Raw genomic sequence first — 22,237 nt, forward strand, 5'->3', positions numbered from 1 at the left:
CAACTCACTTTCAATTGGAATACTTAAAATTTTCTCTATTCGAATTCAATTGCGATTCTATTTTGTTATTGCTTTGAACAAGTTTTTAATTTTACAACTTTGGAATTTACCGTCAGTTTAGAAAAGATTTATTATGTTACTATCACTATACAAGTGTAGGAAACTTTTTTGTTCAAGTTTATTATTCATTTAACTGCTATTCCAATGATCTTACTGGCTACAAAAATTCTAAACAATATTAAACTTCAACTCTTCCGCATATCTAGAATAAATAATTTTAAGTTAATGTTATAGTTTTGCCCTCAATTATTTAATTCGAATATAGTTTTTCAAATAAGATTGTAAGAAATAAGATAACTTAACAATGTGAAGCTTTCGTCCTAACATATTCCCCAGTATAAAAACGTTACAATTGCAACTCCTAGTGCAACATTTATGTTAGTCGGCTTACCCTCAAAGGATATTGATACATAAATAAACTACTTATATATATTTCATCGTTGTTTGCTGGCAATGCGAATCCATTGCACATTTTGCAAACGAAATTATAATAACCAAGGAAGGGATGATTCAGTACTGTGCACTCGATGGTCTCGTTGGAGGAAGGGAAGTTGATTGCAGTCATTTCATTTGGCTTAAAGTCAAAAACTAAACAGACATGGCAAACAGCTGTAACAATTCAATTAGCTACAATTTGCAGCAATTTCCTGTTTTGTTAAGCAATTCAAGAGTTTAGCCCGAAGTAGAAGCAGAAGTGGAAGCAGAAAGGGCACAGACGATAGTTGCAGGGACAAAACTGCTTGGGTTTCGGCCATAGCAGTTGCTGTTGCTGTTGCTGTTGCCATAGCCATTGCCGTTGCCGTTGTCGTTGGCTTGTGTTGCCTTGTTGACTTGTTTCTTGTTTCATGTTTCTTGTGCTTGTTTTGCTTAGTCAACTTGTGTTCATCTTGTGCTTTGCAGACGCTCCAACCATTCGTCTAATTGGCTCACCGGAAATCGACTTGGAAGAGGATAAGGATGCGCTTGTGCTGCGCTGCGTGGCCGATGCCAATCCGCCGGCCAGCATCGTTTGGCGACGTGCCGGACGATCCGAGATAGCCAGCTCGCAGGTAAGTAAGAAGCTCATCCAGGCGACAACCTGGCTCCATTCCAGCCAGAAATTGCTCGACGTCGCTCTCTCTCTGCTGCGTATTTATCTTAAGTGTAGCAGAAATTTGTAATTGTATTAAATTGCCAACTTACCCCCTCGACGTCTGTCTCTCGTTCACTCGCTAGGAAACGCTGCAGTTGCGTCCTGTTGGACGTCGGGACGCTGGATTGTACACCTGCCAGGCACAGAACTCGGTGGGCATCTCGGAGCAGCTGTCAGTGCAGCTGGACGTGAAATGTGAGTGCTTCGTTTTGTTTATCTTTGCCAGCGATGCTGTTGTTGTTTCTGCATTTGCTTGGCTAACTTTGCCTTAATTTTGTATTGACGTTCTTCCTTACCTCCTCCTCTTTCTCCTCCGTCTACGTCTTTGTTTATTCTGCCCACAGATCCACCCAAAATTGTCTCAGCCGGACCGGACCGACTCACCACAGCGCCACTCTTCAGTCCCGCCGCCTTCGAGTGCGTCGCCGATGGCAATCCAATGCCGTCTTACAAATGGGTCCAGAGGTAAGTGGAAAATGCTTCAACTCGACCCCAAAATGCGGCTTGCCGCACTATGAAGTCTGCGTCAAATTCACATTGCATACTTTCCTTAATGCGATTAAGTTATTACACAAATTTTGCATGGCAGTAAATTTAATATGCAGTGTTGAATTTTTGACATTTTCTTGCACATTAAATTTGAAAATTCTAACTGCGACGTATACGTAATATTTACTTTTGGCTGCTACATCGATATGCTCTCGCGACGTATACGTAATATTATTCTTCGTCTCTCTCTCTGTACAAATATCAATGCTGGCAGTCATATAAACTATATTTTAATAAGCCACCAGCTGCTGATTCCTTAAGAAAACTTTCGACTGTAATGAGTTTTTGCTTAGTTTATAAGCTCGCAATGTAATTGACCCCCTTCTCTTCCCTTCTGCAGCAAATACATCGTATATGAGTGCACTTCCTGATTCACTGTTGCCACATGCAACAGAAGCCGCAGCAGCAGTCTGTCTGCAGTTACTGCTGCTGAATCGTGTCCACGCCCTCGAACTATTACTCTTGATGTTTGCGTCATTTTAATTAGCTGCATAGCGGAAATTGTGCTCAGAAGCAGCGACAGCGTTGCAAGACGACTCCCATTTAACTCTGGGTTATGTTCCATACAAAATGTGTCCTTTCGGTTGCAGCTTCAACCATCTTCTTGCTGCATCTCTATAGGCATTAGTATGCAAAGCAGCGATGCGCTCATCCGTCCGCTCATTCGTTACGTTTGTCCATTCAACAGGCATCCGCAGACAGTTGGAAAAATCGAAACACTCATCATGCGCGTGCCACAAAGTCTAACGCCAGCATTGAGAGATGAGAGAGCGAGTGTACGTGATTTGTGCTTCTCATTTGTTTGCACTCGCCTCATATATGTATATATGTATGTTATACGAATGCGTGGCATGGCTCCTTGAGCAGATTGATTCGCTTCTAATAACAAATGCCGCATGCAACACGCTGTGGCGTGTTGACTTAATGAAGCGTGCCCGCGCGTGTTTATCAGAAATTAAATGTCAATTGTTGAAAACTAATTTCCATGCGTGCTGCCGCGTTCCACCCTCCTCCTCCTCCCACGCATCTGCTATGCCAGCTGACACATTAAATGGCGCGTGCCAAACAAAATATACAACACACTGAGTGGTTGAGTGTGCAATAAATCAATGGTGTGCGATGTTGACAGCCTGCCTATGCTCAGGAGGTTTGCATGCCAAAGTACCTTACGCCGCAGGCAACTTCAAAACGTTGTCCTGCGGTAGCCACACATGCAAATGCAGCGCCACAGCTGCCCAGCACTTGCGACTTGCCACATGGTTTGCAAATGAATCGCCGCAACAATAGAACTTCAGCTGTAATGCTCAAGCAAATACCCTTTATTCAAATTCAAAAGCAGTTTAAAACATTCCAGCGACAGTTCAGTCTTCGTGCTGAGTAAAAGGAATGTCACTTTGATTTACGTGATTTAAGTTCGAGTATATTCGCCAAATAATTTTCTGATTTTTCTTTCGTTACTCGCTGAAGTTTTGCGACTTCATTTGGGGGTTTTGCATTTAAATGGCTTTTTAATTTATTGCCTTTAATTGCGTCTTTTCGTGTCTGAAGCCGACTTTAATTGACGCTTTAAGCCAGGCGACAGTGAACGCAAAAAAAGTATCGGAAAATAAGTCCGGGCACAAACTATGTACGAATATCAAAGGAATTTGTCTGGGCGCACAACTGGCAGCCTGTGTGTGTGTGTGAGTGTGTCTGTGTGTGGAGATACGAGCTGAAAGCATTTCGCAACATAAAAGGCATTTCTCATATTAAAAAATGTATCAAATATTTTTTGCTTGCAACAAGCAACGAAAATATCTTCGTCTCACATACGCAATTTTCAATATTGCTGCAGCTCCGCAGCAGCAACAGCAATAACAGCAACAACAGCAACAGCAACAGCAAAAGCAGAAGAAGAAAGTATGCCCCTTAACCACTGCCATCGCCTCCCGCTCTTAGTTGGCACCCAAAGCTTGCAATGTGGCTGCTGCATTTTTGGCCCAATCAGAAAATCGGACGCAAACGGAAAAAGAAAAGCGCAAGCAAGCTAACGCTCCAAAGTATGCTATATTTTGTTCGCCTTATGCAACTTCGACTGCTGTTTACAGTCACTTCTATTGATCATTTCGGGGCATGAAGAGGGATTTGCGATATAGATTCCAGACTCTGCATTATGCATTTATGTTGCGGACTCTCATGCATTCTTTTATTTTTCTATTTGCAGAATATCGCATGGCTCAAAGTACGTGGAGCGGGGCAATGAAGCGCGTTTGGTTATCGATAACGTGACGTATGAGTATCAGGGCGAATACGAGTGCCGCGCCACCAGCTACATCAATGGTCAGGAGCGTGTTTCCATATCCGATCCAGTGTCGCTGCAAGTTGTGGGTAAGTGCGTTATATGGTTATGTTTTATGAACATGTTGCTGGGGGCCAGGACACCGCACAATCCGCAAAGCCGCAAAATATGACTACAACCACAACTGTCGCCAAAGCCAAAAAGCAAACAGCAAACACCTGTAAAAAGAGCAGCAGAGCAAAATGTAGATTGATGTACGTAAAGTTACCCATTTCTCTTAGCCAAGACTTAGAAAACACGAATTTATATAAAAGTAATCCGAAAGTTATGTGGAAAAGGAAAACTTATTTATGATAAATAGTTGTATAAAGTTTTCAGTGAAGTTTAGAGTTTATTAAAATCTGTTGGCTTGACTACAGGGTATCGCAATATCATACCGTATTCAAATTTTTGGTGTTGAAATATGAAATGCTGTGAAAAGTGAGTTACGACATGGCAAGCGAACCGACAAACAATGTAAGCAACTGTTAGGCAAGCTGATGACCGCAATAGCAACAACAGCATCAACAAGAGACAACAACAATTTGCAAGTGATGGCCACTTGCAAATTTACAGCGACGATAAAAGAAGTACTCTCAACTCGTGTGTCCCATGTGGGTTGAGAGTAACTTGCTCTGGAATTTTGTGCATTCCTTCACTAGGTTCACTCTCTCAACTCACTCACCGCGATTCCCAGCTGAACTAATGCTCACTTAAAATAACACAAAACTCCATTAAAAGCTGCAACCGGAAAACGCGTCGAAAACATTTTAAGCGTCTGCGATTTTTTCCCCTCCGCTCTCTCCTGAGGCGCCTTTTTGGTCGCGTTGCAAATGCAGCAAAGCGGCAACTGGCGCTGCCAACAGACTAAACCAAAATGTAACACAAAATCAAAATGAACTTATGACCAGACCACAGAAAAAAAAAAGAAAGAGTACAGGGAAAAACAGAACAGACCAACTGCCATGAACAGTGCTCGGGGCGAGCGACGAGAGAGTTGCAAAAAAGAAGCTAACAAAAAAAAAAAAAAAAAACAGAGAATGGTGGAATGAAAAAAGCAGAAAAAATATATATTTAAATTTAGTGCTGAATACCGCAGCACGTACATAATTTATGACCAACCAAGGACACGAGCAATTTAGCAGAGCCAACCAGGACGCAAAAAAAACCATGGAGACACAGCGCAAAAAAATGAAGGAGAGTGCGAGAAAGAGCGAGAGGTTTAGCATAAAAAACACACTCTGCATGTGTGTTTATGTGTCGAATATGTTTAAAGTAACTAACTAGTTCGTTAGTTAACTAACAACAGCAGCAGCAACAGCAGCAACTGCTACAACTACAGACTGCAACAAAAGTACCTCATTATGTGTACAAGGATGCGAGGCCTGCAGGCAATTTACGATAGCCACAACAACAATTGACAATAATTCTATACCCTACAAAATGAGAAATACTGACAACTTAAAAAAATATATGAAAGTAATTCACATTACATCTTAACAAATCTTAACATTATTTAAATAGAACTACTCTGTAAATAAAATAGAGTATCTCAGTCAACCTTCCATCCAAACGCCAATAATTCTAGATATTTTACTGTACGATTAGCATGTCAGTTGCAGCTCAGTTCCACCAGATAAATTACAACTTCATGTGATTAAACATACATGTAGCTCAAATTGGACAGCTGGGGAATTGTTTAAACTAAATAGAGCACATATTTTGGCAGTTTAACAGCAGTAGAATTATTTGCTTATTATTAGAGCACTTAAATATTCACTACGCTGTGGGCATTACAACAAATTAATGCAGTAATAGGCAAACAATAGTGCATGATGTTTTAGGCTGAAATTCGTGGCAAAATCAATATATTTGTGGCAACGGCAAAACCAATTAATACTTGAAAATTCAGTGCATGAATTATTAGCGTTTAATTATTAAATTGCACAAATTGCGACTAGAACTTGTAGTAAAAATCAACAATATTTGTCAACGCATTTTCTTTACATATGATAAATAAAATAGCCAGCAATCTAGAAATAAATGAATAATCAAAGGTAAAAAGCTAAAAAAAAATATAATGTAAAATACATAATTAATGTATACACACACTTTATAAAATCGAATTTGTTAAATAATTATATAGAAAAAAAAATGTTAAAGGATAGCAATTAATGATTTGCAAATTGATTTTATTTTCAAACGTGTGGCATTTGTCGATTGAGGTTTTGAATTATTCATTATTGTTATTCAACAAACGTTGCGTATGCGTAATTTATATGAACAAGTGTCAACTGCAGCTACATGAATCATCAAAGTTAATAGAAATGTTCTCTCTATCTCTCTCTCTGCTTTATCAAAGCTGATTTTCTTTTCTTTGTTTCTTTACACTTTTTGCAGGTGCTCCGCAAGTGCTTCGTCTGCATCCATCCATGCACACGGTGTCCGTTAAACGAGGCGAGTCCGCAAGCCTGACAATGGTCGTCTGTGCGGATCCGAGGCCGCTGCGCGTTGCCTGGGAATGGGGTTCATTGCGTCTGGAGGCTGGTTCTGGCGTAGGTGCGTATACTTGATGCGCTTCATTGGGCAGCTAATGAAAATGCAATTAGATGCTTAGTTGTAGTTTTTCTTTTTCAATAAGCCGCAACTCAATTAACGCTGCGGTTGTGGCAACGGCTGTGGCAGCCACATGGATGGCATCAAACGCTCGTTGCACGTCACGCACAGCGGGAGCCAAAAGCTGGCCTCTGATGCTGTGTGTGTGTTTTGTTGGCTTCACTGCACGCTTGAGTGCTCATTAACAAACCTTTTCCGCAAATTTGACATTGAACAAACGTTGAGCATACGTGATACGTGTGGCCAGGACAGCTAGGCAATGGGACGTGCCACATGACGCACAAATCAAGACAAATTACATGGCCAAAATCAGACAAATGCCAGCATCAAGCTGCTCTACTGTGGCATTAGCATTGGCAGCTGCCCCTTGTCCCTTCTTCCATGTCCCACTCTCTCTCTCTCTCTCTCTTCGACGACACTCGGAACAGACTTCCCACGCTTGTCAGTCCAGGCTGTAATCCAGGATTCAACAGACAGCCAAATACACAGAGTCAGAGCCAGAGTCAGGCTGCAGCTCGCATATGCAGCTCGTTTTTCAGTTTAAACTGCATTGTGGCGCCACCTCGAGCTTGCAGCAACGCTACCAACAAATCTCGCGCATTACTCTTCATTTTCAGCTTGTCTGCGTGTGCATCCGGCTGTCTGTCTGCCCTTCAGTCCGTGTGTCGCGTCTGCCTGCCTGTCTGTCTCTCTGTCTGTCTGTCGGTCTGCCCATCAGTCTCGCTGTCCGTCTGTGTCTCCGTGCGTGTAATCCGGCGTACTTGCCACTGACAGAAATCAAACGAAGCGCATGCAGCGGGCGTGTTGCGACATTTTCCTTGTTGCACATACGCCCTGTTGTTTCGCCCCCGCTCTTTAATAGCTCTTTCGCTCTCTCTATATATGTATATCTCATTTTTTATGCGTATTGCGAATTTAATTTATGCATCGACAAATTGTTTGTAATTTTAGTGCTATTATTTGTCTGTATGATATGCAATTAAAATACGCGCCATTTAACCGGAAATATCCATAAAATTGCTATTTACATATCTGACTCTCTGCTTTGTATTCACTTTTTAGACCGCTTCCATGCTGAGGATATGCTGCAGGACACTCGCGAGGATTGCTACCTGTCCACACTGCAGATTCATCACACAGATGAGCACGACTCGCGTCCCTATTACCTCGTCGTCGAGAACGAACGAGGCACCGATCGCCATGCCATTCATTTAATTGTGGAGGGTACGTTTGCAGGTGCATAGTGTTTTCTTTATTTTCCTACCATTTACACATAAGTTCACACACGAATACACACGCGGACAGCCTTGCAAAGCACTTTGAAGCACACTTCTTCAACATGCTTTACAGGATATCCACAAGTGCAGCTTCACTTGAGCTCACTCTCACATAACTCTCGCTCATTAATTAATTTTAATATTTACGCATTGCATGCAAATGATAAAAAAAAGAGTCATTAACTATTTCCCATATGGAATGCAGACATTAATTACTTCAATTAAAATCAAACCATATATAAAATGTAAAATTCTTTTTACGCTGCCGATAACAACAAATTAACAACTCGATTCCATCGCTGCCCCCCTCAACACACACATCCCACATCGTGTAGAACCTTTGGAGATGAGCTATCTGCTGGGCGTCGCCGGCGGCTGCATGGCTGCCATTTTCATCCTGATCTGCCTCTGCATCTATGCAATCAAGAGCAAGAAGTGCTGCTTCAAGGGTGAGTTCAACCAGCTACATTCCATTTTTATAATTTTAAATGATTTTATATTCGCATACTCAAATTACACCGATGCAAAGCTATTTCTGCGACTGTATCTGAATAATATCTTTTGACTTTAACCGAAGTATTTGAAGGATTTATAACTAGCTACATCCATATATATTCAGAAATGAGACTATTATAAATGTTTATAGAAGAGACTTTTTAGTACATTGCAATGCATTGTAGTTATTCCTATTAATGCATATGGCTATTCAGTATTATTTTAATAATCTCTTGAGTTTTTAATAAGGAAGTATTTAAAATATTCTTTATAAAATCTAAAATTATTCAAAAATTTGCCTACAAAGGAAAGAACTTTAGTAATTGTGACATGGAAGTATATAATTTTGTACTTGTAACTACATTTTGTTAAAACATGCAAATATTAATAGTTTTTTGTTTGAAGGCATTGTAAAATAATTGAAAATTTGTTGCTATATCCACACCTAATAAACAAAAGTAGTGTAGTGTATTTATGATCTACTGAGTCTTTCAGTTATTTTTAATTTTATATTATATAAGAAAGCTTCTCTGTATAGAAATAATCACTATTGTTAAGATTAACTTATTAATAATTTGATATGCAATGATAAATAGCAGGGTTTTTTTAATTACTCATTATTTTCTTGCAAATATATTGCAGTCGCATAAATAATTTCAAAGCTCTGATAAGAGTTGTTTAAATCAAAATAAGTACCTATTTCTCTTTCCAAAAACATTCTCTTCAATTTGTAAGTTGAAGCCAAAGGGTGGGATAATGGAATGCGATAGCAAAGTGCAGCGTGAAGGAGTTGCTCATTAAAAATATTGAATTCGTCTCAAAACAAACCCCACAAAAAAGTAGGAAAAACAGTAGAACCAAAAACGAAGCAAAAAAAAAATTAGATAGACAACAGCAAAAGGACCTGAAAACAAAAACAAAAACAACAATTAGGAACTCAAACAGCAGCGAATATTAATTACAAACGCCTCAAAGCCGCAACAATTAAAGCATTTCTTCATTATTCTGGCAGATGGCGACGAACTTTGAACGTCTCGTGCCCGTCTCCGTGCCGCTTCCCTCAGCGGCATGCCACGTTCCTGTCACACTAATTGCAAAAACACAAAAAACTTGCTGCACAAACACACGACTGAGAGAGAAAACATGATGGAAAAAAACGAGCAAAGAAATGTGCCAGAATAGCCGCGCCTTTATTTTGCTTGTTTTTTATTTTGGTGTTTTTGTTTTCTTTACTTGATTTTTATTTTTATATTTTTCTTTGTTTCCGCTGGCAACTGGCAACTCAAATAAATCTCATAAAATATTCATTAGCACATTTTGCGCCGCCAACATGCCTGCGGTCAGTTGGCCAAGACAAAAGGGTTAAGGTCCTGTAAGGACGCAGCTCGCATTTCAAAGCGACGACTCCATTCTTTTCTGTCCTTTTAATGCGTCTGCTTAAAGTCGTTAAATTTTCTGCCAAAAAGAAAAGGGGGAACGGGGCAGGCTAATTAGAAATCAAAATCCAAGCAGAAAGCGGCAAAAGTTTTGCTCAACGCGCAATTAAAATGCACATTTGGTAAAACAATTTACAAACAGCTAAAAGAAGCATAAGAAAACAATTTGACTTAAAAGAAGGCAAAAAGAAAAGTTTCTGCTTTTTCCCCCTCAGCCTCTTTCACTTTCGTTTGGGGGGAACTTATTCAAGGACATTTACTCTAAAAAGTTTTTTTTGCACACACTGAAATTGTGCTTTGGGATTCGGTTGCGTGCTTTAAATCCAACGTTGCCCACAAAATTGGGGATCAATCCTTGGCATGCTACAACGGCGCGTGCAATTTATCAGTTGTCAATCAAATTGTCAATTTTCGCTGGGAAAATGTTGAAATTTGAGACACAGCTGCCGCCAGTTGCCAGTTTCCCAGTTGGCAGTTGCCAAGTTATCAAATGCCATTTGACATATCTTCAAGTGAGGAAAACTACACCTCCCAATCGAAGGAAAGCACAATTTCATCTAGTATACATCCATCAAAATTACCTCATTCTTTATCCATCCGAGTGTCTGTATTTCTTTTTCTTTTACTTTTTGGGCATCGCAACTTTACACCTTTTGCCATCAATTGGTTCACGCCTCATTTGTCAAAGTGTAAAATGTATTTTACAAATGTATCTGTATCTGCAGATGTATCTGTCGCTGCATGCACCCGTGTGTTGTTGCATCTGTGGCTCCGTCTAGCCATCCATCTAAGTCCGTCAATCAGTCTATAAATACGAATAATATCAGTATTTTATACTCCACAAATTTAAAGGCGATAAAAATGGGTAGCTAAATTAAAAAATAGAGTTTCAAAATTCTTTAAAAATTCCAACATATGTTGAATATATCTCGGTCACATAATAAATCAAGCTAAATATTTTTTTTTTTGATGTACTACCTAGTATAATTACATTTATTTGTACGTTTATTTAAAAAGTCAGTGGGTCGATCATACCAGCTATTTATGTATATACAAGTATATATTTTTCTTTGCCTCCGTTTTCACAACTAATTTGACGACAGCCCTAAACAAATAATGTTACTATAATGATTTCACTTAAAACCTTCAGAGTAAACGTTTTTCTGTTTATTCAGATTACGACTATACTTTCATATTGAAAGAGAAATAAAATGCTTCATGGATTATTAAATAGTTTAATTTTGGCACTTTAAGTGTTATTAATTTAGTCATACGTTTATTATTGACTCATAAATATATATTAACTTCATTATATTTTATAAGTGCTAACACTTTTCTCAATACTTGAATAGTTTCTGCTTAGAGTATTTAAAGGTCAAGTTTCTGCTAGACACATACTCGTTTATTCAGAATACCGCGAAAAGTCGTGTTATAAGAAATAAAATATATAAATAACCAACCAGACGAACAAGTGCTCGAAACTCATGCATTACTTTTACTCGTTTTGCAGGTTCCACTGGCTATAAATCATCGGATAAGGACAGGTAAGTTGAAGCATAACACCCTCACACACACACACCTCTACACAAACACCCCAACAAACACACAGTTTCACACTAACACAACAAATGGTGGCCGGTTATGATACATTTTTATAAAAGGCGTGCGCTGTGCAGTGCAACGAGCAGCCAACAGGTGGCGCTGGCGTGCCAATTTATGCGTCCCGACTGGCCACACACAAACACACACACACACACTTTATGAGCAAAGCAATGAATAATGCGGCCACAGCAGCGTGTGTGCTTGTGAAATATTTTACGTTTTTCATATATTCAATATTGCCAAGTCGACTTTTGTTTGAAAAATATTTCAGTGTTTTGCCGCACGCACACACAGCATCAACCAAACACACACACACACATACACACACATATAAAACGAGATGCCAGCGAGCGCAGACACAGACACAAATACTGACACGCCCCTTAACAATCGCTCATTGCAGCGTTCGTTTTGGCTGACATGAGTTATGAGGCCGTGGCGGTTATTTGGCTCGCCGCTTGACTTGGCCGCCACCTCCCACGCCTCCTCTCCATTTCCTCCATTTAAAAATTACCATATTTCGCTTATGCTACAAGCAGACACACATACGCACTCGGAAAAGCGAAAATGCAATTGCATAGCATAGTTTTTGGGGCGCGCCATTATGGAAACGCTTTTGCGTGTGTGTCTGTGTATGTGTCTGTGTCTGTGTGTGAGCTGCAGCGGAAATGGATTTTGAATTTCCGCTATAAGTATATTTGGCAACGCTGCCACCGCATCGCCAACAGCATTTTATTATTTATGCGACCAGTCAAGCGTCCGACCGCCTGCGCCAAACTTTACTCCCAAAACTATACACACACAAAAAAACACACAACAGCATTGAAATTCATAAAATTGTTGGATCAATCAAAATGTTAGGCAATAGAAATTTCGGCGGGTATTTAATATCCCCAGCTACTACAGCAATTGCCTCTAGGCAGCGAAAATAGATGAATATTTAGATATGCGACAGGCATAAAATTTGCCAATCAATGGCCGCAAATTAGGAAAGCCTCCTCTCATTCACATCCCCACAACAAACACAATTGTCACCAAGTCGTCGTCTGGGTTTTTTGATAAGACACTTTTCTCTGACTTTTGCGTTTTTGTTTGTCGCCCGCAGCGAAAAGGCTGATTTGAAATCACGCTCGGATAGCACAAGTGGCCCCCAAGGTGATTCAATTTACACCACGCCCGCCGGCTTCCATCATCATCAGCAGCAGCAACAGCAACAACAGCAGCAGCAGCAACAGCAACATCAGCAGCAGCAACAGCAAGCAGCGGCAGCGGCCGCGTTGCATGCCGCTTCACAACATCCGCAACAACAGTATCCAGGACATGGCTCGCCGGAGGCAATGAAGGTACGCATGGCTGCAATGATATTACAACCGCCCACTAGGGTCTAGCAGGCAGTTGATAGCGAAAGCAACGAGCTTCAACAGCAACAACAACAACAACAACAACAAGAACTACAACTACAAACACAACATGAACAACAACACGATAATAGTAACAACAACAAGAACAACAATAACAATAATAATTCAAGCATAACAACAACCACACTGACCAATAGTAGTAATAACAACACAATTGAAACGACACCAGCGGACAGAAGCTCAGATGCAGCCAGAGGCAGCAGCAGCAACAGCAGCAGTAGCGACAACAATATGCTGGTGTCAAAGGGGGGCAGTTGCAATAGTCTAAGTCTAGCAAGTACGCTAAATAGTAGCAAAAATAGTAGTAGCAGCAATCAACAACAACAGCAGCAGCAACAGCTTGAGAACAACATGAACTGCGAGCTGAAACAAATACCTATCATAGGCAAGCTGCTGCAGCTGAATGTGACCAGTGAGGAGGAAGAGCAGCAACAGCAGCTGCATCACACGGGGGCAGGGGACAGTAAATTGAGCGAAGAAGAGTCACAGCTGCTGCTGCAGAAGCTAAGCATCAACAATCCCTTCTATAGATTTCGCAAGCAGAGCAACTCCTTAAAGGAGCTGCGACGTTTGCGTCGACGCAAGCGACGCTCTCGATCCGAGGCAGACTTGCGACCACAGCAACAACAGAAGAATCTGTTAAAAGAACAATTAGCACACCAACACAATGAAGCCAAAGTTGTAGTTGTATTAGACAGTAAGCAGTATTTAGGCATAAATAATCCTAACTCTAGACAGCATAAAATTAGCCTTAAGACTAGATCCGTAAGCAGCCTACGCCGTTCACCATCACCGACAACAGCAACACCATCGCCATCGCCCACGCCCGGCGACAACTCCACGGTGATTACGAATCCCTTCTCCATATTCCACGACGACGAGATCCTCACGCTTGGGGTTAATCCTCGCCTGCGTAGCGCCAATAGCGCCAATTCAGCAATACGCGCCAATGTGCGGCCACAACGCAGCAGCTCACGCGGATTGCGTCGCCTCTTCGAGTCGAGTTCGAATTGCAGTCGCCAAGCAACACCAGCCAATCCACATTATCTCCATGGAGTCCCTGTGCGTCGCTTTGAGCGCCAGGACTTCACCGAGGATGCCACGGCCAGCAAACCGAAGCGCACGCGCGCCATCTTCAAGCAATTGTCGCTGCGCAAGCTGCACAAACCGGAAGAGCCGCCATCGATGCCCAAGCTGAAGCTCAGCTATCGATATCCGAATCGCACACAGAGCATTCAGAGCATGCGTGCCGCAGGCAGCGGTGGCTACGACATACAGCACACGGCATACAGACCACGCCTTGTCTCGACCACACCCAAGTCCAATTACTTTGAGCGGTTGCAGGCGAAAACGCGGCAAGGCATACAAAAGATACGCGAGAAGTGCCGCAACTTCAAGGCGCAACAGAGCGATGCCAGCAGCAGCGGCGGCGGCAGCGAATTTAGCGGCTTCCACACTTTAGCCAAAGATGAAAGTTTCCGCTTTATCAGCGATCGCGCGCACATCTCCAACTACGAATCGCGCTGCGCTGCGGCGCATGCTGCAGGCAAGCAAGCGACCATCTACAAGAGCTACAAGTCCGAGATAGATCTGAGCAAGAATCTCCACTATCTGGAGCATTATCTCGAGCAGAACTTCGAGCAGCAGCTGAGCAGCAGCAAACAGTCGGCGCACTCTGTGGGTCGCATTAGCGGGGCACAACGTCGTGCTCTCGCCGCACAGCGAGCGCTGCCAGAGGCATCTGAAACGAGAGCGAATCAACGCCACAAGCGAAGTCAATCGCAGGCAGCAAGCAGCAATTACGAGAATCTGGGCACACTGCCCATTTCAGCGCGTGCGGGACGTGGACAGCAGTCGGAGGACTCGATGAGCAGCTCCGATTACGCTTCCGTGTTCAGCGGTCCAACAGCTCAGCAACCGCGGAGCGTGGAACAGGAAGAGCAGCAGCGAGAGCGAGAGAAGCAACAGCAGCAGCAATTGGACCAGGAAAGGGAAAGAGAGCGAAGCGAAGCTGTGCTCAAATTGCGCTACGAGCATCCCGACAAAATGTGTGAATACTACTTTGATAATCTGACCAACTATGCGATGGGCCTTGAGGAAAGTGAGGACCTGCTGTTAGCCGAAAGCGCCAAATCAGCGCGTTTCTTTTACGACGACGACGACGATGATGACGATGATGATGAGGTTGTAGATGTAGCTGTGGCTGACGAACTGGATGAGGAGAGTGTCAGGCAGCTGGCAACGTCTAACGAGTCGGATTATATGGCTCGCGATATACGCATTCGCATCAATATGAATGAGTGCGATGAAGAAGAAGACGATGACGACGACGACGAAGCTGCTGATTGGCAGCATCGCAAACTGCAACAGGAAAGGAAAAGGGAAATACAGCTCAATCCTGCAGCCAGGACATCGTATAATGAGAATCTCGCCGAGAGCACATTCTATCAATCGCTCAATCAGCATTTACAGCGACAGGCGATTGCAACTGACGGGCAGCAGCAGCAACGAACAATCGATAGGTTGGACAAGTCGTCGTTGGAGGCGCCTCTGGGTGGCGAGAGCTACTTGGCGCACTTTCAACGTAGTCGCAGCCGCAGCGATTTCGACCGCTTGCCGTTGCGACACAACGAGGCAGAGGCCATGGAGCAACTGTACGCCCGCGGCGAATACTATGGATTTGGCGGTGGCAGTGGCGGTGGCGAGGTGCCCACCGAGGTGGTGTATGCCACAAAGCAACGACGCGCCGACCTCATGGAGGCGCACTATGCGCGCAGTCATCAGCAGCAGGGAGCAAGTGGCAGCAGTAGCAGCAACAGCGGCAAGCGCTATTTTATGGCCGGCGGCAGTGAGGCAGATAGTTACAAACGCAGCCATGCGCTGCGCACAGCTGCAACATCAGCATCAGCATCGGCAACTGCAACAGCAATGGCTAACGATGTTGGTGGCTTGCCAGGCACTGATGCGCTCTATGCCACCAGCAGCAAACAGTTGCAACAGCAGCAACAGCAACAGCTGCATAAAACTGAGCCAGCATCAACGACGACAGCAGTTGCAGCTGCAACAACGCCCTCGGCGACGACAGGGACAGCGACAACGATGCTGTCAGCTGGAAATGCAAACACCAATACGAGTGCAAATAATCGCTATATGCTCGAGAATTTGCGAAAATACTACGCAAATCAGCAACAGCATCCGCCCGCGCACTCAGTCAACTCATCCTCGCTGTCCAATTCATCATCATCGAACTCGTCCATGTCGCAGCACCAACAGCAGAAGCTGCTTCTGCCCAACGCATCGCATATCTCGAAACAGCAACAGCATTTGCAACAGCAGCTGCAGCAGCAGGCGGCCGTTGCACGTCGCAACTCGAGCACCTCGAATGCCTCCTCGACAGCCGACAATTTTGACACCTTCATCGCGCTGCGCAATGCGACAGGTGCAAGTACAGTTGCAGTTGCAGCTGCAACGACACCCTCCACAGATTACATGGCCAAGCGACGCAGTCAGCAGCAGCAACAGCAGCAGCCGCTGGCGCCGTCGGCTGGTGCTCCGCTAATCTCGGCACTCAACTATTACGGCGCAACGCCAACAACAGCGCCTAACATCAGCAATGGCAGCAACAGCAGCAGCGGCGGCAGCAATGGCAATGCCAACAGTATTCTCACCTACAATGGCAAATTATCGGCCACCGCAATGTTGTCACAAGTCAATTTGGGACGATCTGCTGCAGCATTGCAGCAGCAACATGCAACACCAGCAGCAGCAACAGCAAGAGCAGCATCCACATCCGCATCCGTTGGTGCAGGCTTTGTCAGTGAACACGAGTCCTTCATTCTGGAATATGAGTGTTAGCGACCGATTAAATTACTATCGATCGTGTGGCATGCCTCCCAGCTGCCACACCTGTCCGTCGACTGCGAATTGCTGCGAAATATTTCGCTTGCATTCTGTCAGTGTCTGTGTCTGTATCTGGGTCTGTATCCGTATCTGCCTCTCGTTGCATGTTTATCCATGCAACAATTCGGGTTTCGTTTGCCCAAATTACAATTACAAATTGTTAACGCTGCTGATTGGATTAACGTTGTCCTGCCTCCTCCATCAGCGCTCTCCCAATTGACCCACTCGAATGCTGTGTACAAATGTTTGACAATGCTTTCAATTCGCATAGAAATTCGGCATTCAGTTGCTGGAAAATTGCTTTTATCATCATGTGCAATATGAGCTCAACGTAGGATTTGACACGAGTTTTGAGAATGCAATTGAAACTGCAACTGTGTGAGAGTTTAAACTGTTCATTAGTTAAAGCAATTGGAACGAGAGAAATACTACTTTCTATAACTATTCTGTAATATAACTTATATAAAAGTCATTCTCCAGGTGATGGATAAATAAATTTGGAAAACAGGCTTTTTTGCCAAGACAACGACCATTTGAATCCATATTTTGGATACTCATCTGAACAGACTTTGCTCACTGAAAAATCAAGCATTTTAAGAGCTATTTCAAAATGATCAATTAACTACTCAAAACTGAGCATTTACTATGAGAAAAAAGACAAACATTTGTTACAATATAAATAACTCTAACTAAATAATAACTATTGCATATATTCAAAGTAAGATTCGGCGTGTGAATAAGAAATGCGCCGAACTAACGAACTATCCACTGCTGTAAATGTTAGCTGTATGTAAATGAGCCTCATGCTTATGTATGTATATGTATTAAATATGAATCGTAATCATCATGTATACTCGTAGTATATGTATGTATAGTTAGGTATACCACATTATCGTAAACTACTGACAATAAAAACAATTCAATTAGCATTGATGAGAAGTCTTACAAATTGTAATGTTAAATTAAATTAATTAGCCAAGTTAATAGCAAATACACAAAAACACACACAGAGAATCACAATTACAGAGTAAATCAAATTTATATTCTCGTTGAGAGCAAAACCATAACGTATATAGTACATAATCCCCTCTCTACTCGTCTACTTGTAAGATACTCAAATTATGTAAAATTAATTATTCCTTCATTACACAATTATCAAATTTTCCTGCTAATCGTTGAAAGAAGAAAACTCTTGACATACATATTTACATACAAACATAAATGTACACTTAAGATTGTGCGAGTATTCTGTGAGTTAAGTTCAAGTTGAATCCCACTCAAAGTTACAGAAATTATTATACGTAAACGTTGAAATAATACCACTAAGCGGAAGTTAGACTATGCCAAATAAATGAAAGTCACAAATGTATCCCCCATTGCAAAGCTATTAAGTTAAATTAAATAGTAAACATTACGATACAGCAAAAAAGCAGCTTAATAAAAAAATACGAAATACGAAAGGACAATTTGAGCTTCCAGTTGACATAAAGGAAATTAAACTACGACTAGTAAAATTTACAACAAACTGCGGCGAACGTAATGACAAAGCGCATAAAATATGAAAATCTGTAATTAAGCTGAAAGCAAGTAATGAAAAAAAGAAATGAAACAAGCAAAAAAAAAAGAATACAATAACAACGAGATATCCAGGCGCCAACAACGTATTAAATTTATTTATTAATGCCACAGCAAATGCGGGACAAAAAAGGATATATTGTGGCGATGGCGAGAGGCGCCACGGCGTATACTTATTGTACGACTTCAATAAACTGTGTGTGTTTAATTTTAAGTATCACTGTAAATACAACTACAACTACAACAACTAATTGTAATAAACAAACGACAAAAGCAACGAGCGACAAGCACTGAGCGACGAGCGACGACTTTCAACTGTCGACTGACTCATTAATTTCTCATTTATTGCCAACATATGCGGCGTATGCGCGATATTTTCAATCATAAACCCCAAAATGCATTTGCAACACGCGACTGCATATAAATATTTTCATAGCCTCGACTTGCAAACTGTAAAAATGATTGCCATGTAATTCCCTCTTTCCATTCCCCTCTCTCCAGTCTCTTCCTCCTCTGAAAGCCCTCTCATCGTCCCTCTTCATTGCAATTATCTGTGTGCGCGCAATTTATCTCATTTGCGGCTGAGTTATTTCCAACTGCAGCAAATAACACAGGGAGTCTCTTATCCCCTCCAACTCATTGTCCCCCTTCCCAGGCACGTTGCCCCGTTTCCATTTGTGCCGAGGTATTCCTTGCGATACCCTGTAAATGTGCAGATTGGGAATGCCAAACGCTTAACGAGGAAAGGAGTTTATAAATTATATTTTCAAGGCAACTTTTTTTCTTAAAGCATGCACAGGGTATCTGCTAGTCTATCACTGCCAGACATAGTATTTTTTCATCATTTGTTGCACATTGCAGCAGCGGCAGCAGCAGCAGCAGTAGCAGCCGCATGTTGCTGTTATTGTGGGCCAGCCGAACACACTTTTCCGCTTAATTTACTGGCTGGCAGCTGTTGGCTTTGCGCGGCAACCAATGTTGTTGTCGCCGGGACGAAAGAAGAAAGAAAGACCATGGTTGACAACAGCAATTGCTGCATAATGCATATGGGGCAGGTCCTGCCTATCAACGTGCTGCAACTGCAACAGCAACGACAACAATAATTCATGGCTCGCTTTATGGCTGACCATCAACTTATCGGCAGTTTGTAGCTGCAACGTTTCAACACGATGCAATGCAACGCGCAACGTATCGCAACTCTGTGTGTCACTTAAATTAATGAAAGTCAAATTAAAATTCCTTTGATGGCGGTCTTGAGGTCTCGACGTTATCAACGCCAGTCGCTTGTTGCAACACACATACACAAACAAAAATATAAACCAATTAATCTATTTATCAGAGATAAATATGTGATTTATACAGCTTGAGATTTGAATTTGATTTGTTTAAATAAGTGAGCAGAAATTGAGAATGGGGCACGACAACGACAGCAAACCAAAAGACTAAAGACCTAAGATTCTTAAAAACAGCTACACATATATACACTAGACACACACATCGACACCTATACACTACACACACACACATCTGCTAATACTGTGCCGTGACTTAACAGAAATTGAACTTATATCGTATATAATATTTCTTATGTGAAGTGAAGGCGATGCTCCATATTTTTCCCCCCATTTTCTATGCCTAAGCCTATGTTTCGTGTTTACATTTGTTTTAAGTACTCTTATTGCAACAACTACAACAAAATAACTACAACTACAACAGCAACTATAACAACCATAACAGGCAACCAAAAAGCGCAGCTTTAGCTGCACACAATTCAATTAAGTAATCGTATTGATACTTAGTATTCTTACTTTAGGATATATCTTGATGCATTCGTCTCTCTCTCTCTATCTCTCTATATATATATTTCTCTATTATTTAATGTGCTAATGTTAATTTTAGTTTATGTTAATGTTACTCATACTTAAACTTAAACTTAAACTTATACTTATATAATTATATTTTTCATATTAGTTTTTCGATTTCGTCGAGATTCCAGTTGATAACAGACACAATCACATACACATCCTGAAAAAAAGATATATTGATAATGAAAACCATGTAAAACATTTAGAAATCAAAGCAAGTAACCAACCAGTTAAACCGCATTCAAGAAACCCAAAAACTTTACACTATCAAGAACGTAATTCTTGTTTTTCGTATTCTAACTTTCGTCTGTATGTATGTATGTGCTCCATGGCATTGTGTGCATTCTTTTAATTCAAATTTATTTCTGTTTCCGTTTCTGTTACTGTTACTGTTTGTTTGTGTTGTGTTTCATTTGACACATTCTTTTTGCAATAACATTACATTTATTTCTGTGTGTAATAAGCAACCGAAACAAACAAAATCACAATTTACCACCTCTCCCCGAGAACCTCGAGAAATTCCTTTCGCATTTTTGCCTGCTTTGCACGCGATTTGAGCGCGTGTCGCGCGCGTTTTTAACAGCGTCTATTACGCTATCAGTTTTGTACAACATGCAACTTGCAACATGCGACTTGTTTGCCGCTTGTTGACTATCAACAACTCTTACTTTTCCATTGTATTTATCTTTATGTTTATACATTTTATTCCTTTTTTGCTGTCTCTGCGTTGAGGCATGTTTTACGATCTCTAGTCCTGGCGACTGGCAACTCTCGCATAAACAAAAATATAAAAAGAAAGTGTAAAAAAACAACATGAACTGTTAACCGCAAGCATTTACTTTTTCTACCTAAACATTTGCCACATTTATTTAAAGTTTCCCCCAAAGAAAAATGTTGTGCGTCCGAATTTGTAACTTTTTGTTTTATTTTCATAAAGCTCCACAACACACTCCTTCTACACTCGCACACACTCACGTATGTAACTAAATCTAGTGCCTACTTAAAATTCGGTATATGCCGCCAAGAATTTCCCCCTTTTTCAGTTTTTATGATTGCCGTCCCCCAAAAGTATTTTCCACAGCATTCTAAAACTGAGGGACATCAAGAGTTGTGTGTGTGTGTTGCCCTCTGCTTGCATTTTACAACTTGTTTACACTATGTTTAAATATTTATATTTGTTTGTTTATTTCATACATTTTGTTGATGTTTTCCTCCTCCGGCTCATGCAGCATGTCGTGTCATGTACATCATGTGTGTGATGAGTATGTGGGTGTGTATATGTATGTGATTTCATTTCATTCCATACAAGTGTAGAATATTCGTATTTTTATTTTTGCCGTGATTGTAATTTGTCTGTTTGGGCAAGCGCAACGGATTTTGTGCATTCAATTAACCCCAGCAATGAATTGTTATTAATCCTTGGAGGATAACAGCATTGCTTACAATTTGTTTTCGTCTGTGTTTTCCGTTCTTGTTTGCGTTTGTGCCTTTAAAAACCAACAAGTCTCATAAATAAACGCCACGTCAGCCAACTCGAGACACGCACCACAAACTTTATCAGTGCATAAATCACAAAACTTCAAGTTCTGGCCACGCCTCGACCAAGACAAACCAAGGCAATGGCAATGGCAATGGCGAAAGCAAAGGCAAAAGAGTCGCTTTTTCATTTCTTGGCCAATTTGTTAAACGCAGAAATCAACAAAAGCATTTTATTGCATCATTACACAATTTGCAGCAAACAATGCCACGATGTTGCAAGCAGCCACTTGCCAGCTGCCAGTTGCCACTTGCCATTCCATTCAGAAATTTATGCCCAACTTTCGACACTTGTTGGCAGTTGTTGGTCTTGAAGAATGCTAGAAAAATGCAGGAGCTATTGCCGCATACTTGATGCAACTTGAGCTACATTTTGTTGTACATCTTGTCTGCTAATCGCATAATCCAATTAATTGTACGAGTTGTGAAAGTTGTTGGTCAAACTCAACTTTGGCT

General features: G+C 41.6%; 1 protein-coding gene across 4 annotated transcripts in view; it reads left to right on the forward strand.

The window, feature by feature from the left end:
• Positions 1 to 22,237, forward strand: part of LOC117574839 (hemicentin-2) — a 137,859-nt gene that overhangs the window by 97,480 nt on the left and 18,142 nt on the right. For 3 of the 4 annotated variants that reach the window (XM_052007820.1, XM_052007823.1, XM_052007822.1), the window contains exons 7-15: positions 961 to 1,109; positions 1,276 to 1,387; positions 1,537 to 1,657; positions 3,945 to 4,108; positions 6,459 to 6,617; positions 7,737 to 7,910; positions 8,287 to 8,400; positions 11,393 to 11,426; positions 12,590 to 12,827. In XM_052007820.1, coding sequence (XP_051863780.1) covers positions 961 to 1,109; positions 1,276 to 1,387; positions 1,537 to 1,657; positions 3,945 to 4,108; positions 6,459 to 6,617; positions 7,737 to 7,910; positions 8,287 to 8,400; positions 11,393 to 11,426; positions 12,590 to 12,827 — 1,265 coding nt within the window. The remainder of the gene's footprint in view (positions 1 to 960; positions 1,110 to 1,275; positions 1,388 to 1,536; positions 1,658 to 3,944; positions 4,109 to 6,458; positions 6,618 to 7,736; positions 7,911 to 8,286; positions 8,401 to 11,392; positions 11,427 to 12,589; positions 12,828 to 22,237) is intronic. The other variant, XM_052007821.1, reaches the window with a different exon arrangement.

The sequence above is a fragment of the Drosophila albomicans genome, chromosome 2R (genome assembly GCF_009650485.2).
Source record: "Drosophila albomicans strain 15112-1751.03 chromosome 2R, ASM965048v2, whole genome shotgun sequence".
Taxonomy (NCBI): domain Eukaryota; kingdom Metazoa; phylum Arthropoda; class Insecta; order Diptera; family Drosophilidae; genus Drosophila; species Drosophila albomicans.